This window comes from Alligator mississippiensis, chromosome 12 (assembly GCF_030867095.1).
Source record: "Alligator mississippiensis isolate rAllMis1 chromosome 12, rAllMis1, whole genome shotgun sequence".
NCBI lineage: Eukaryota > Metazoa > Chordata > Crocodylia > Alligatoridae > Alligator > Alligator mississippiensis.
This window is the reverse complement of record NC_081835.1, coordinates 6,398,162-6,411,227: the sequence shown is the minus strand read 5'-3', so window position 1 is coordinate 6,411,227 and position 13,066 is coordinate 6,398,162. Positions and strand designations below refer to the sequence as shown.

The window sequence follows — 13,066 nt, the reverse complement described above, 5'->3', positions numbered from 1 at the left end:
AAATATCAGCTCTGATAAGACTGCTATCTGGCAAATACTCAATATACAGAAGCCTCTCCGTTTCTGTTATCAGGTGCTGGTGGGCATTCCTCTACGCTTTAAGCAAGGTTTTTTCCAGACTGACTTCTGGGGCAAAATCCAGTCTCTGCTGAAGCCTATGGGAGGTCGGTCTTCAGCAGGGCCAAGATTTCAGCTTCCATGTTTAAAAGTTTCCAGGTTCTAGATGAACAGGATTACATAACTGAAGTGACAGACAGCTGAATTGGGTTCTGGCTACTTCTATAAGTAAGAAAGCAAAACACACCAAAAAACCAACCCATACATTCTCCACTTCCATGCATAATTAGGCAGCTTGCAAAGCAACACCTCACCTAGATGGAGGCGGAGCAAACACCAAGTTGGTTTGCTCCCGTGTGCAAATCAGGCACTAGGGAATAGCATACAGGACTTCAGTCACCCCTGCCTTGGCAAGGCCTGGTACTCTTCTGCTCCATGCTTTGAGACACCACGCAACATCCTGCTGGAGGAATGCAAAATGCTTCCCGGACTTCAAGCCTTGTAACACTTCCTGCTATTACCTTTCCTAAGGCTGCCGACTGCCATTTGAGCCAATGAAAAGAACGGTATGGTAACAGGACCAGAGTCCTACCTCTTTGGGTCTGCAGTATTTTCCCTTTTAAAAAAATAGCGAGGCTTTGCTGACTTCACACTAATGTGGCCAACTCCCTTTCTTGGCTTAACCTAGGTTCTTCCTGGCATCTCTGCAGGACACCTGGCATTCCTCGTACCCCTCTTCGCAGTGCAAATAGCCAGGCAGAACTAATCCTTACCATTCCCAGTCTATAAAATAACCAAACACTGGCTTCCACCTGCCATTTTTCTTACCTACATCCTCTTTTACCTGTCATATTATAACATGTTTGTTTACCTGCACACATATGTATCTATATGGACTGCTCTCATGTGGGAAGGTAGCTACAAAACAGACGAAATATAGCTTGTTACTGATACTGCTAGGACTCTAGCAGTCCCATATCCAACAGCACCCGACTACTAACATTCTTCCAGCAGTGAAACACTTAAGATAGAAATAAAGTAATACATTGCTATAATGCTCCTCAAAATTGTTGCATACCCACAATTCATACCACGGATGAGGGAACCCCTTCACTGCACCCCCCCCCCCCCCCCAAAAAAAAAATCCACATAGATTTTAGGAAAATCTTTCTTTAAGTCAGGCATTACAGTAAGGTTTAAACGACACAGTTTATACCCAGTCAGGTTTGCATAACTATGTTGCAGTATTTCAGAAAAGCTAATAAGTTTCTTCAAATTGCTGGTTGGAAGACAAGCTGTTTTTCTTCAGTTTAACTTCCATGTGAGACACTGGTAGAGAAACAAAAATGGATCTCAAAAATCACTACCATTTTTCTCTTGCTCCTTTTTAAAAAAAAAAAAAAACCCATACATTTCCAAACGTACTTGATTTTTTGCATAAGTGCTCCATTTTTGCTAATTCTTGCATCTTGGATGCCCAGCGTCACTATAATCCATAGATAGCATCCATCAACAAGACAACCTAAACTATATTCACGTGGCATCTTAAAGTGTGCATGTTCGGCTTATTTTAGACCCACACAACTTTTTAAAACAAATCTGAAGATGCAGTTAATATACAACCATGGCAGCAATATACAACACGCTAAACGAGCCTATTGTAAAGTAGCTCAATTGTATTAGCAAGTTAGTCTTTGCAGATTGACTCAAGATAGCTGCTAACCTTCACGCTGTAATAAAGCCCAATGAAACAAGAAAAATATAAATCCCACACAGTTACATGTAACAGATCAAACAAATTAAAAGCATGCAACTTTTTACTGTTAGCAAAGTTTTGCTTTGATATAGCATTGTTCCCCAACCTTTACAAACATGCTCTTTTAACAAAACATTTCACTGCCGTCTTCCTCATTAGACTTACCCTGCATGTGTGAAATTTAGACAACTTCTATTCAATACAGTTTTTCCACAAAATTAGCAAGCTACATATCCTTTGGTAGAAAGACACTAACAAGCTTCTACAGTTTCTAGAACAAGGAACCTAAAGCTACTAATACCAAACAAATCATTTGAGCAAAAGGATTACAATGACTAGATGCAAAAAGCTGGAAACTCACTTGTATTGCAGATTAAGCCTGTATAAGGAGGTCTTTTGTAATGGGTTTCCACGCAGTTTAAAAAAAAAAAATGCAGTGGAAGATTAGTTTGAAATACTTTTGAATCAGGATATTTGAACACATGAAAAATAAGGGGGGGAAGGATTCAAAAAAAGGGGAGGGGAGGGAAGTGTATGCATTTTGCAAACGAAGCTTTCTTCTGAACTTAAAATTTAAAACTCCCGTTCTTCCCTGGTCCCAATACATTGAATTCAAACTGAAAATGAAGCCAAACCTGCAGCTTATTTGCTAAATTGGCAAAAGTGTCAGTAACTAGGTCACCAGCACATGAAGTACATTTAGACGAGTACAAGAGACGATAAAACGGAAGAGAGTCAGAAGTCCAGAGAAACATCCCCCCTACATACCTTGAGGACTTCCATTGGTACCTGAGTCGCTGGGGGCAGGCTACTGGGCACGCTGACGTTGATGGCTGGTGTCTGGCTGACTGGGACTCTCTGTTGCATGAACTGGGCTGCTTGCTGCTTCTGCTGCTGCTCTCGACGCTCTTGCTCTTGCATCTGCTCACGCATGAGCTGCTGTCGTAGCAAGATTCGTGATGTCATACTGGAGGAGCTTAGGGGAGGCTTGGAAGCCCCAGGATGCTCTGAACTGCTGTAGAAAGACCAAAAAAGAAAGACACAGACAGCTCAGTTTCCACCACTCCATTCATTATTCTTGTGTTCTGAAGTTTGCAAAATTACGTTAAGACATGGAAAAAAAAAACACAACAAAAAACCCCAAAACAATCAGTAACAATATGCTGATCTGCCGTAGGTCCTTAGCAGGAAAATTAAGCAAAGTTGTCCTGATGACATGTAAACACATTATCAATACCTAGCAGGAAGAGGACGACTATTTGTTCCAAGTTTTACAACCATTTAATGCTCGCTGGTGCCCAGCAGAACTACAGAGCCCCTATAATGTCATGACACGCACCACCGGGTTCTTTTAAAGAGACACCATATTTCTATCATGCTGCCAATCTTAAGTGACGGCACTTCATCACTGCTCTGCCATCTAGGTTATGAGCCATTAGCTATCACTTCAAATTTCACAGGATTTTACATGAGTAATTAGACTTCAGCAAAGGGGGAAAGGGGAGGGAAAATGCGAGTCCAAATAGAGAAAGGTAGAAAACAAAGGCTGTTCCACAACACAGCCCAATAATTCCCAACCGTGCATAGTCCCTCCACATTGAAGGGCAGGCTCGGCCAACAGTGACTGCCTCTGCATCCGGGCAAGGTGGTGTAAGTGAAAGGTATGAGATGAGTTGGGAGAAGGCCCCTGCAATGCACATTCCTCTGTTACCGGTTACCTATAAAGCTACAGCCCAATGGCTAATACAAGTATTGTACACATCTGAATTATATTGATTGCTCTAAGCCATTTCTTGGAAGCTGTAACCCCGTCTCTTAATATGCATATCATGATCTACAACAGGTGACAAGCCATTTATCAACCCCTTCTATAAAAGATTCCACATGGAAGTTATTACCATGATTTTTTTTATAAGGTCTTTCATCCAAAATGACCCCCTAAGGTCCTTAACGAACAACTGTATTTGCCGCTTACTGCAGGTATGCAACACACTGTACAAAAAAAACCAAACAAACAAACAGATAACTGGTTAGATTGAAAAACAATGCATGAAACAGTGAAGGAAGCTTCACACCTGTAGGCAGACACAGTATACTTGTTTCTTGTCCAGGCACTTTTGCCAAGGACTGGTATACTACTAAATCCATGGCACAAAATTTTGACAGCCGGACTAGGATTTCCAAAGCACTAACCGTGCACACACTAAAGCCAGTGATAAAGCTCCCATTGACACTTAAGCGACGCCAGTTTTAAGCCGTTGCTTGACATTCGTGAAAAGCCCACCCTTCAGTTTAGATCATCTGAACATGACACGACCTTACAATTATAACTCTGGAATAAAGATGAACGTTAACACCTGTTGTATCAAACTTCTTGCCAAAAGCCAAACCCTAAAATTTCCCAACACATCTCACTGCTATACAACAACATGTTTTTTCCTACAAGATTAAAAGTTAAGCAAGTGGAGTTAATATCCTCAGAAACTAAACTGCATTAAGCCCATTAAAAATGTAGAACTTTGAATCCAAGTTGGGGGCTGGGGAGAAGTATTTAACTGGTAGCAAGTACAGGAGTGTGATTGTGTAGACTGGTTTCACTGGAGTGGCATCAATTCTGAAAGTGCCACGGACCCTTCCTTGCCCTTTAAGTCCTTAAAAAAGTATGAAGAGAAGGGAGGGGGAAGAAAAAAAAAAATTAAAAGAAAAACCGTCTTGCTATTTAAGGCCTGTCAGGTTAAAGCATTCCCAGAGAGACTGATCCTTTTGATAAAACAAGAGAAAAACCTTTGTGGTGAAACTAATTCAGCTGGGGAATAAATCGCACTAATTAGCTGCTCAAGACAAGTCACTGACTGTGATACTTGCAAAAAAAAAAAAACAAAAAAAAAAAACTTTCAATTAACAGTGAAGTGTTCTCACATCCTAAATCCAGAGTTCCCTAACTTTACTGAAGTTTGAAAGAGCTTGAGACATTCACACATTTCCAAATTGCTGAGATGTTCTATTTAAAATGGTTACTAAAAAAGTTAGGTTAGGAGTTAAAATATCCTGTGTTGGATTTCTGCAGAAAAAGCCATGCCAGGATTGATCCTGCTCCTATTGAGGCCAATGGAAATATGCCTTTATTTTAGTTGTACAGAAGCTCCAGAAGAGACACCAATCTGTAGGCTCAATGGCCTTGGGGCAGACCTTGCAAATACATAGTAAGTTTAAACAGATAGCCAAAAAATCCCTCCCACCCATTTTCAAAAGCTAAGGGGTGAAACGAAAAAAGCTAAAGGGTAAAAATGCCAAGAGGAATTGTAATAGAGCTGCTGTCCTGGGCATGAGCTGGCACATGGCAAACCAACAAACAGCAACGCCATGGCTCCAGCATTTGGCTCGTGGAAAGCAGGACAGAGAAAAAGAGAAGGGGCTGTTGTCTTCAGGGACAATTCCTTGAACACCCCCCCAAATGCTGCGTTAACCCTGCCACTGCCACCTGGCTCTGCCAAGTTAAGCCCTCTCAAAGAAACATAAGATAAGAAGCGGATGAACTGCGATCAGGTGGCGTGTGCCAGTCTTCAGGCCGTCTAGGTCTCTACGTCACCGGACAACAACCTCTGATGGATGGGCGAGCAGAGCGCATTCTCCACACAGAGATCAAAGAAGAGGGGGACAAGCCTGATCTTCCATACGCCCAAACACTTAATTGGACGCCAAAGTTAAAAGGCAGGAGAGGCAGGCGATCCTGAACATTACAAAATATTCTGGCCATCCCCAAAGCTAAAGAGAAGCCAGAAACAGTTTTAGCAGCAGCAGAATTTAGCGAGCTAGGACGACATGATGCTCAGTTACTCATGCACAAAACAGCTTTGTACTATGGGGAACCAAAATAGCTGCTCCCAAAACCAGCATCCTGTCACTGGGCACAGACTGCGAAGTTCAAACCAAATGAAAGTCTGGGCTGCAGCAGTTTTCTGTTCTGGTCTGGTTACCTTCCCCAGGTACGAGCAACTTTCTGAAGTGGGTTTTATTTAAGCTAAAAAATTCCACGCTGAGTCAGAGCCCAAAAGATTTCTACTTGAATTTGGCAAGAGAAGAGCATGAATTTGGGAAGAGAAGCAAACCAACTGATGCTGCTCGTATTTGCTGTAGTGAGAGTCCTGCTGTCCTCTCGCATAACCAGAAGCAAATCAAATCTAGACTTCAAAATGGGCCAAGGGGAGGACGGGATGCAGCAGTCTTTACCAAGAGCAAAGCAAGAAGCTAGGACTAGTAAAGATGCATCAGCCCCATCAGGAAGATGGTACTTCTGCAGTACAATATCCTGTCGCTTCTCAGTGCTAAACCTTAGTGCCACCAGGTGGAAAAGGGCCTTTTATTAACCCAAAATAGGAACCTGCTTAGCTCACAAGACTACAGGCAAAGCAGCCCAGGTTAAAAAACACATTTCCTTAGAAAGCCAGAATTCAAGCAAGTAAGAAGACAGCTTGATTAAAATTAAAGAAAAGTGCACTGCAGCTGTAGGACATCATCCTGAGCAATATATATTACAAGATCCAAGCACAGCCAGTGTCGGCAACTCCAGTGTGGTCATTTATCATCATTTGTGTCATCATCATAATTACACCTATATTCATCACGGTGCTTGTTCTTCAGTGAAACAAGCTTTTGTCTACAATACAGGTGGGTGCTGAACAGGGGTTGGGGAACTGCACTGAACACAGACCCCATTTCACCACCTGAAAAGCTGTTCAGTGCAGCTTAATGGGAGTTGGACTAGTACACCAGAGAGCATTTTTGGCATTCAGTTTTCTAAATAAGCTAAGAGCATGGGGCTCTTAGCTAGCCATCCTCCCCAGGAGGAAAGACTCCAGAGACAGCGTCCAAGCCACACTTCACTAAACTCCCTAAGAGTTGGAAATCTCACGACCACCAACCCCTGTTTTGTCTTGGACAAACAGCTTGAAAAAGGCTCACAAACTTCTGGAGAGAATGACAATAGGGCTGGCAAATAGTTGCACGACTGTACAACACACCTATGTGCTAAAGCTGACGGCAGTGTTTGGGGCGTGCTTGTTAGTTCAGCATTCAGAGGGGTCATCTTTGCATTAGGAATATCTAGAGGTAAAATTCAGCAATTGATAAGTTTTTACTAGACCCACCTCCTTCCCCTGTAGGGCTCGGTTGGGACCTGGCCATGTCTCCCTTTCCTGCCCCACTCCCATGCAGGCCACATCCCCTTCCCCTCCATGGAGCCAGGTCAAGCCGTGCAGGGCTACAGTGGGACAGGCCTGCCCCCCATGTGGCCGTCCCAGGGGCTGGACTGGGGAGACCAGCTGGATCCAACCTGCAGATGGATGGCCAATCTGACCCAACAAGCTAAAAAAGGTTGAGCACCATTGCATTAGGTGCTCAATGGTTTCAATGCACTATTGCATGGAGGTGCTTTGAAACTTCTGCAAGATTTGTTCAAGTCAAAGGGAACAGGTATAGCGGAAATACCTACACTTTGTTCCCCCACGGAAACAGCTATGGTCTCGCATTCACTCCTCCTAGGGACAGGAGAAAGCAGCAGAGTCCAACTGAAAAATCCTGAAGAAGCCTTCTCAGGTTTCCCCTAAGGACCGATTAACTCGACAACAACATGTTACAAACTTTGTTAAGGGTGGAAGTGTCCTCTAAGCTTTGCATTTGGTGCCAATTTGAAATGCAACTTGCAGTCTGCCCAGAGCAGCAGGAAGAGCGCATGGATCCCACTTTCTAAACCAGTCGGAGGATGTGTGCTTTATAAGACATACAAGCATCTACCACAGAGACTGCTACCCACAGTTCATCTGCACGCTCCTTCACCATAACCCACAGCAAGGTGCAGGGTGATAAACAGAAGAGGTAGGCCTCTCCCTGAACAGCATTCAGCCAACAGTTTTGTCCTCCCCCTCTCCCAAGGGTAAGAAAAAAAATTAATTAAAAAAAAAAAAAAATCTCTTTAGTCAGTCAACACAAAATTTTTCATCAAAGCAGCTGGCTGAAAAAAAAGTGTGCAACTAGCTCCAAGCATTCAGCTTGCCACAGACCATGGAGGGGCTTTGCAAATTCATTTCTTCAGCAATCTCCAATCATCTGAATGGGCTCTTTGGGTCTCTCAAAACTGGCACTGAGTTAGTCATGTGGGCCTCAAGAATGAGGATGCTTGACCACAACACAACATAAAATCAAACTAAATAAAAAACTTCATCTTGTATTCCGGATGTGATCATGAAATCTATAAAACAAAGGAGGAGGTAAACTCCAGGATACAGTATTTAAATGAGCAACACAATTACTAGGCACTTCCTACAAGTGTAATGCATGATACAAAGCCAGTCTAGATGGAGTCATACCTATAAATCACTAAATTTTATTGAGTCCAAAATCTGTTCTCTTTTTAGAAGAGGTTAGTGACTGTACATATCACTCACTATACAGGGACTTTGTATGGAAAACACACTAGTCAGATTAAGTTACATTATTCTGACAATAAAAAGTTTTCTTTACTCTCTTACTGATAACACTACATCATTAGGCTCTACATTTAATCTCTCAATAATTTGTTTGTTTCAGATACAAATATTTTTCTCAGTTTAGATAGAAAACGCTACTCAATACCAAGTCAATTTTGGTTGCAGGCGCTCACATGCTGGCTGGTTTGCAAAACAGTTTTGGATTAGATGAGTTTCTTTGATTAAAAAACTCTCAAGAAACGTTATATATCCACAGCTTCTATATATTACTAGAACCCTGAGTGTCCATAAAACCCTACTTACAACAATCTAAATTTGCAACAAAACTTTAGTTAATCATCCATCTCATTTGAAACATTAAGGTGGCACGCAAATCTGGGAAGCCCTTTATAGAAGAGTTGATCCATGCATGCAAAATGACAGAATGGAGGTGGAAGATGGTCATCATAATCCTAAAAACCCAGCCAAGAGATACACCCATGAAGGACACCGCTGTGATCATCATTCAACCATCCTGATCCTGGAACAACAAGTGTCACTTGGAGCAAGGTGACATGTGAAAGGGATCACTCAAGTCTCCATCCACTCCTTATCAAGAAATGCAGCTAAAACTTTAAGTCAAACAATGCACCTTTAGTTCCCAATTTGTCCCACAATTTAGAAGTGTGACAGGAACAAAGTTGGAAGCCGCAGCTTTCACCACTCATATTTTCCATTTCTTTTTCCTCGCCCAGAGCATGATCTGAAGCAAAGTTTAGGAGACAACGGTTACAGCAAACACAGTTTCTGCTCCCCACTCACCCACCCTCATTTCACATGCTAACTCTGATGTTCAGCTGTGAATTCATTCAAAACCTTAAACCAAAAAACTTGATGCATTTTATTTCCCCAAATTGAAACCAGGTGAAAACTCTAGATTATGGGTGGATCCTACCCAAAATACAGCGCTAGTCTAGTCTGGTTCAAACTGAACAGTCACAGAGACGTGCATGAGATTTCAGTTTTTAACTGGGTTTGCTACCGAGCAGGCACATTACACATGTGCAGGAGGCTATTTTACTGTGCATTAAAGTGTCACGTCAAAAAACCAAGCTAATAAGCAAATGTGCAGTAAAAATAGGCTACTGTGCATTGTGTCACTAAAAAAAAAAGTGTGCACTTTTGCTACTGCACATTAAGGCAGCCTAATGCACATTTATTTAGTACCTCACATTAGAGGTAGTAAATTTAATATACAGTAGCAAAAGCCCATTAATGAATGTGTAGATGTGCCCAGCAAGTATGAAAAGGCTCTAGAACAAAAGAAAAAAAGAAAGCATGAGTGTTAAAGGGATTCCCTAAAAGGCTGCAATTTAATCTCTCATCCTATTAAAGAGTTGATCAACAGAACAAGAAGCTGATCGGGGGGGGGAGAGTTACTGTTGTTATACTTCGAGTGTCAAAACACTGCATGTGTTTGAATGCTGGAGGATAAAACTGCACCCTGCTCTACAACAGCTCCAGACCAAAGAGTTAATTTGGGATCTGGCACCTTACCTTCCAAACAGCTTAGTTTAAAAAGCAGGCAATGAACAGAATCAGTCTTTAAGGTGGGGAAAAAAATTAAATGACCTTGAGAGATCCAAGTACTGAAGAGGCCACTTCATCGGCAACATGGTAGACTTCCATGCCGATCTATTAATCCAGGCAAAAGCAGCGATAGGATTTTGTTCAAACATAAATTGGAAAGGTTGAAATGTAACCCACCCCTGCAAGACCTGGGAAAGGGAGGCAGTGGCTTCGAAAACAGGACAGGTGTCTGAACTGCCCTTGCTCAAAATCTGGGAGGAGGGGATGGGAGTGGAGTAATAAAGATGCTATAAAACAGCTTGCTTGTCAGGAGGCAGGGGCAGAGCCTGCCTACTGCTCAGGAGCAGGATAGGGGGCTCTCAAGAACCACACTAAAAGCACTAAAAGCCATGCTAGCAAGGGGAGCACAAGCACAAAGTAACCTGCCATTCTCCAAAAACTAAGAATTGATTTGGAATTAGAGGTATTACCTGGCCAGGGACTCTAAGGCTGGCAAATAAAAGCTACCAGAAGCAGCAGCAGTGTCTAGGATTTTGCACTGTGAAGATGCCAACCGAGCTGAAGTTCCCTTAGGAAAGGCAGGTGCAAAAGAATGCAAGGTCTGAAAACCGGTGTTTGTCGGCTTACGTGTAATAACCGCACTTCTTTGTGCCGTGGATAAAGTACGTGAGGGATACCCACGTATATTGTTCATGCACCCCTTGTTGCTTAATTTAAAAAGAAAAACAACTTTAAGAAGAGATCCAAGACTGGCAGCTTTTCAGCTCAATACTTTGCTTCATTCACAGGTGCGATGTTTATAAAAAAAAAAAGTCTAATTAATGTACCTGCAAAGTTTCATATTGGCAAGATAAAACGTCGGTTATCAAATAAGTTCACACAGACCATCTTACAGTTTCTTTCTACGTAGGAAAAAAGAAAGCTTCACAGGAACTTCTTACTACTTAATCCACACAAAGGTATAATGAAACCTCTGCATATGAGCAGCCAGTGGCTCTGCTGCTTAACTAAGCAAGGCTGCCCCACAGGAAAAAGTGAAAAAAAAGAACCAGATTACAAAAAAATTGGCTCCTCCTTGCTGTTTTTAGTTCGGCAGACCACTGTTGTGGTTACCTACACTAAAATCTCTACGCTGTGCTCCACTCGCAGCACTTTGTACTTCATTCCAAACCTTAATAAATGATCGGGGGCGCCAAGTGACACTTCCTTTCGCCATTCCCATTGGCTGGCAGAGCTCAAAGTATCAATGTAGGAAAAAAAAAAAAAAAAAAAAAAAAAAGGTCTTGGCACGCAGCTCTGTCCTTTCCTGCCAAGGACAGAACAGCAAACCTGGTAAAACTACTCTATTATAATGGCTGATAAAGTCTACACACTATTTTTTGTTGCTACTGCATTTCAGAATGTTTTACTTCAAAGCAGCAGTATGGTTTCCACATCTACCAGTGACGTATGTTCTTGGAGATAATGCCACTTACCGTGGCACTTGCTTCATCACCGACCTGAACGTATTTTTCTCCTTCAATCCTTTCTTTACTTTTCACAAACCCCTCTTGCTCTGAACCCTTTCCCTCCAGCATCAGCATTTAAGATTAAATCCAACACTAGGCATATTTGCAACAATACACTCAAACAAGTGTATTCTACCCGAAAGTGCATTTTGTCAGATGGTGCAAAGTGAATATAAAAAGCATCCTTCAAGAAGTGTCCAGGAAAAGACAAAAAAAAAAAAATGTTTGCAATACAAGAATTAAGTGTTGATAAAAAAAAATTAATTTTGATTGCAACAAGAAGTTCATTGCATCATAATTGTTTAATTAGAGACAGAACCTGCCAATTCAAGAGTCTGTTAAGCATGGATTTTTTTAATTAAAATTCTGCAAGCAGTTGTGCACCATTTAGTATTTTTCCGTTTTTCCCCTCTGTCTTTAAACACACCTTCACAAGCTAGTGAGCATAATGCATTTCCAACTTAATGAAAACCTCTCTCATGACCCAAGAACATTCAGTAAATAATTATTAAGCTCTGGAGGTGGTTTTTGCATGAGTCTTGACTTAATAAAATGCTATAAGTTGATTTGCTTGAATGCTTATTCACTTGGGGACACAGCTTTAGGTACTGTTTGGAAAAGCTTGATCACCATTTCACTGAGTTGCAAGGTAAATGCAAAAAAGGAAGATACAACTAAAAGCTGAAAAGGTCACCATAATAAAAGGATTTTTTTTTAAATGTATCCACTAGAGAGCAAGAGGACTGTCACTTCAATATACTGAGGAAAGGACTTTTTGAATACATTAGTTAAAATAATATAAATCGGTAGAAAATGATACACTGAAATATTTTTCTTGCCCCATTTTAATCTGGAGGGAGGAGAGGAAAGGAAAGCAAGGTAAGCTATACAATGCCAAGGAGATTCCACAAAGAACATTTCTCCTACATGTGCTTGTGTGTCAAGGCATTAACCAGTGTATAAACAAAACCAGAAACACTACTTTTATTTTTATCCCCATTCATTTAGCATTAAAAATTTCAAGTTTTTGGTTTTTTTTTAAAGGAGTGTTTCTGCTTCCCCTCCTGAACGTTTCTATCTTTATCGTAGGCAGTCACACACAGCTGTTGTAGCTTTAAGATAATGACAAGTTAACAAGCACAGTATTTTTAACTCGCAGAATAAAATCATTACAATAAAAGCCCAATCATACCATTTGTTCAGAGTGCTGATTCTCAAATAAAGTGGCACTTACAGATACAAGCTTTCAAAGGAGCAGGGCATGAACATCTGAACTCTAAAAGCTTCCATCTTTTTTTCCCCCCCCCTTTAAGGTGCTCTGCAAGCCCTTGGAGAAGAGTGAAAGTCAAACTCGAGTCCTGGCAAGGGATGTGTCTCTAGGGGTGGCTCCAGATAAGACCGTGGCAACTCCAATCCAAGCACAGCTCCGCGCTCGAGTGGAGCCCTGGTGTCTGTCTGCATTAGCAGACCTGTTCAATCCAGCGCCTACCTGGAGAAGAGTGCAGCTTGACACAGCAAAGCATGCTCTGTGGGAGACCTCCAAGCAGAAAGAGATGTGAAGACCTTTGGAATCAGGGTCCTGCTCGGGGCATTAGACTTACCTCCCTCAACTTGTTCATTGGCTATACAAAAAGGGTTTGACCACGGCAGACCAGAACAGAGGAGATGCATCTACTCTGATGATAATTCAT

General features: G+C 41.8%; 1 protein-coding gene across 11 annotated transcripts in view; it reads right to left on the bottom strand.

Moving 5' to 3' along the window:
- MITF (melanocyte inducing transcription factor) overlaps window positions 1-13,066 on the bottom strand; it is a 122,274-nt gene that overhangs the window by 48,865 nt on the left and 60,343 nt on the right. For 3 of the 11 annotated variants that reach the window (XM_014605147.3, XM_014605144.3, XM_019499752.2), the window contains exon 2: window positions 2,582-2,828. In XM_014605147.3, the coding sequence (XP_014460633.1) occupies window positions 2,582-2,828 (247 nt within the window). Of the gene's footprint in view, window positions 1-2,581; window positions 2,829-10,337; window positions 10,611-12,567; window positions 12,754-13,066 lie in introns of those variants that run through there. The other 8 variants (XM_019499748.2, XM_019499749.2, XM_019499755.2 and 5 more) reach the window with 7 other exon arrangements.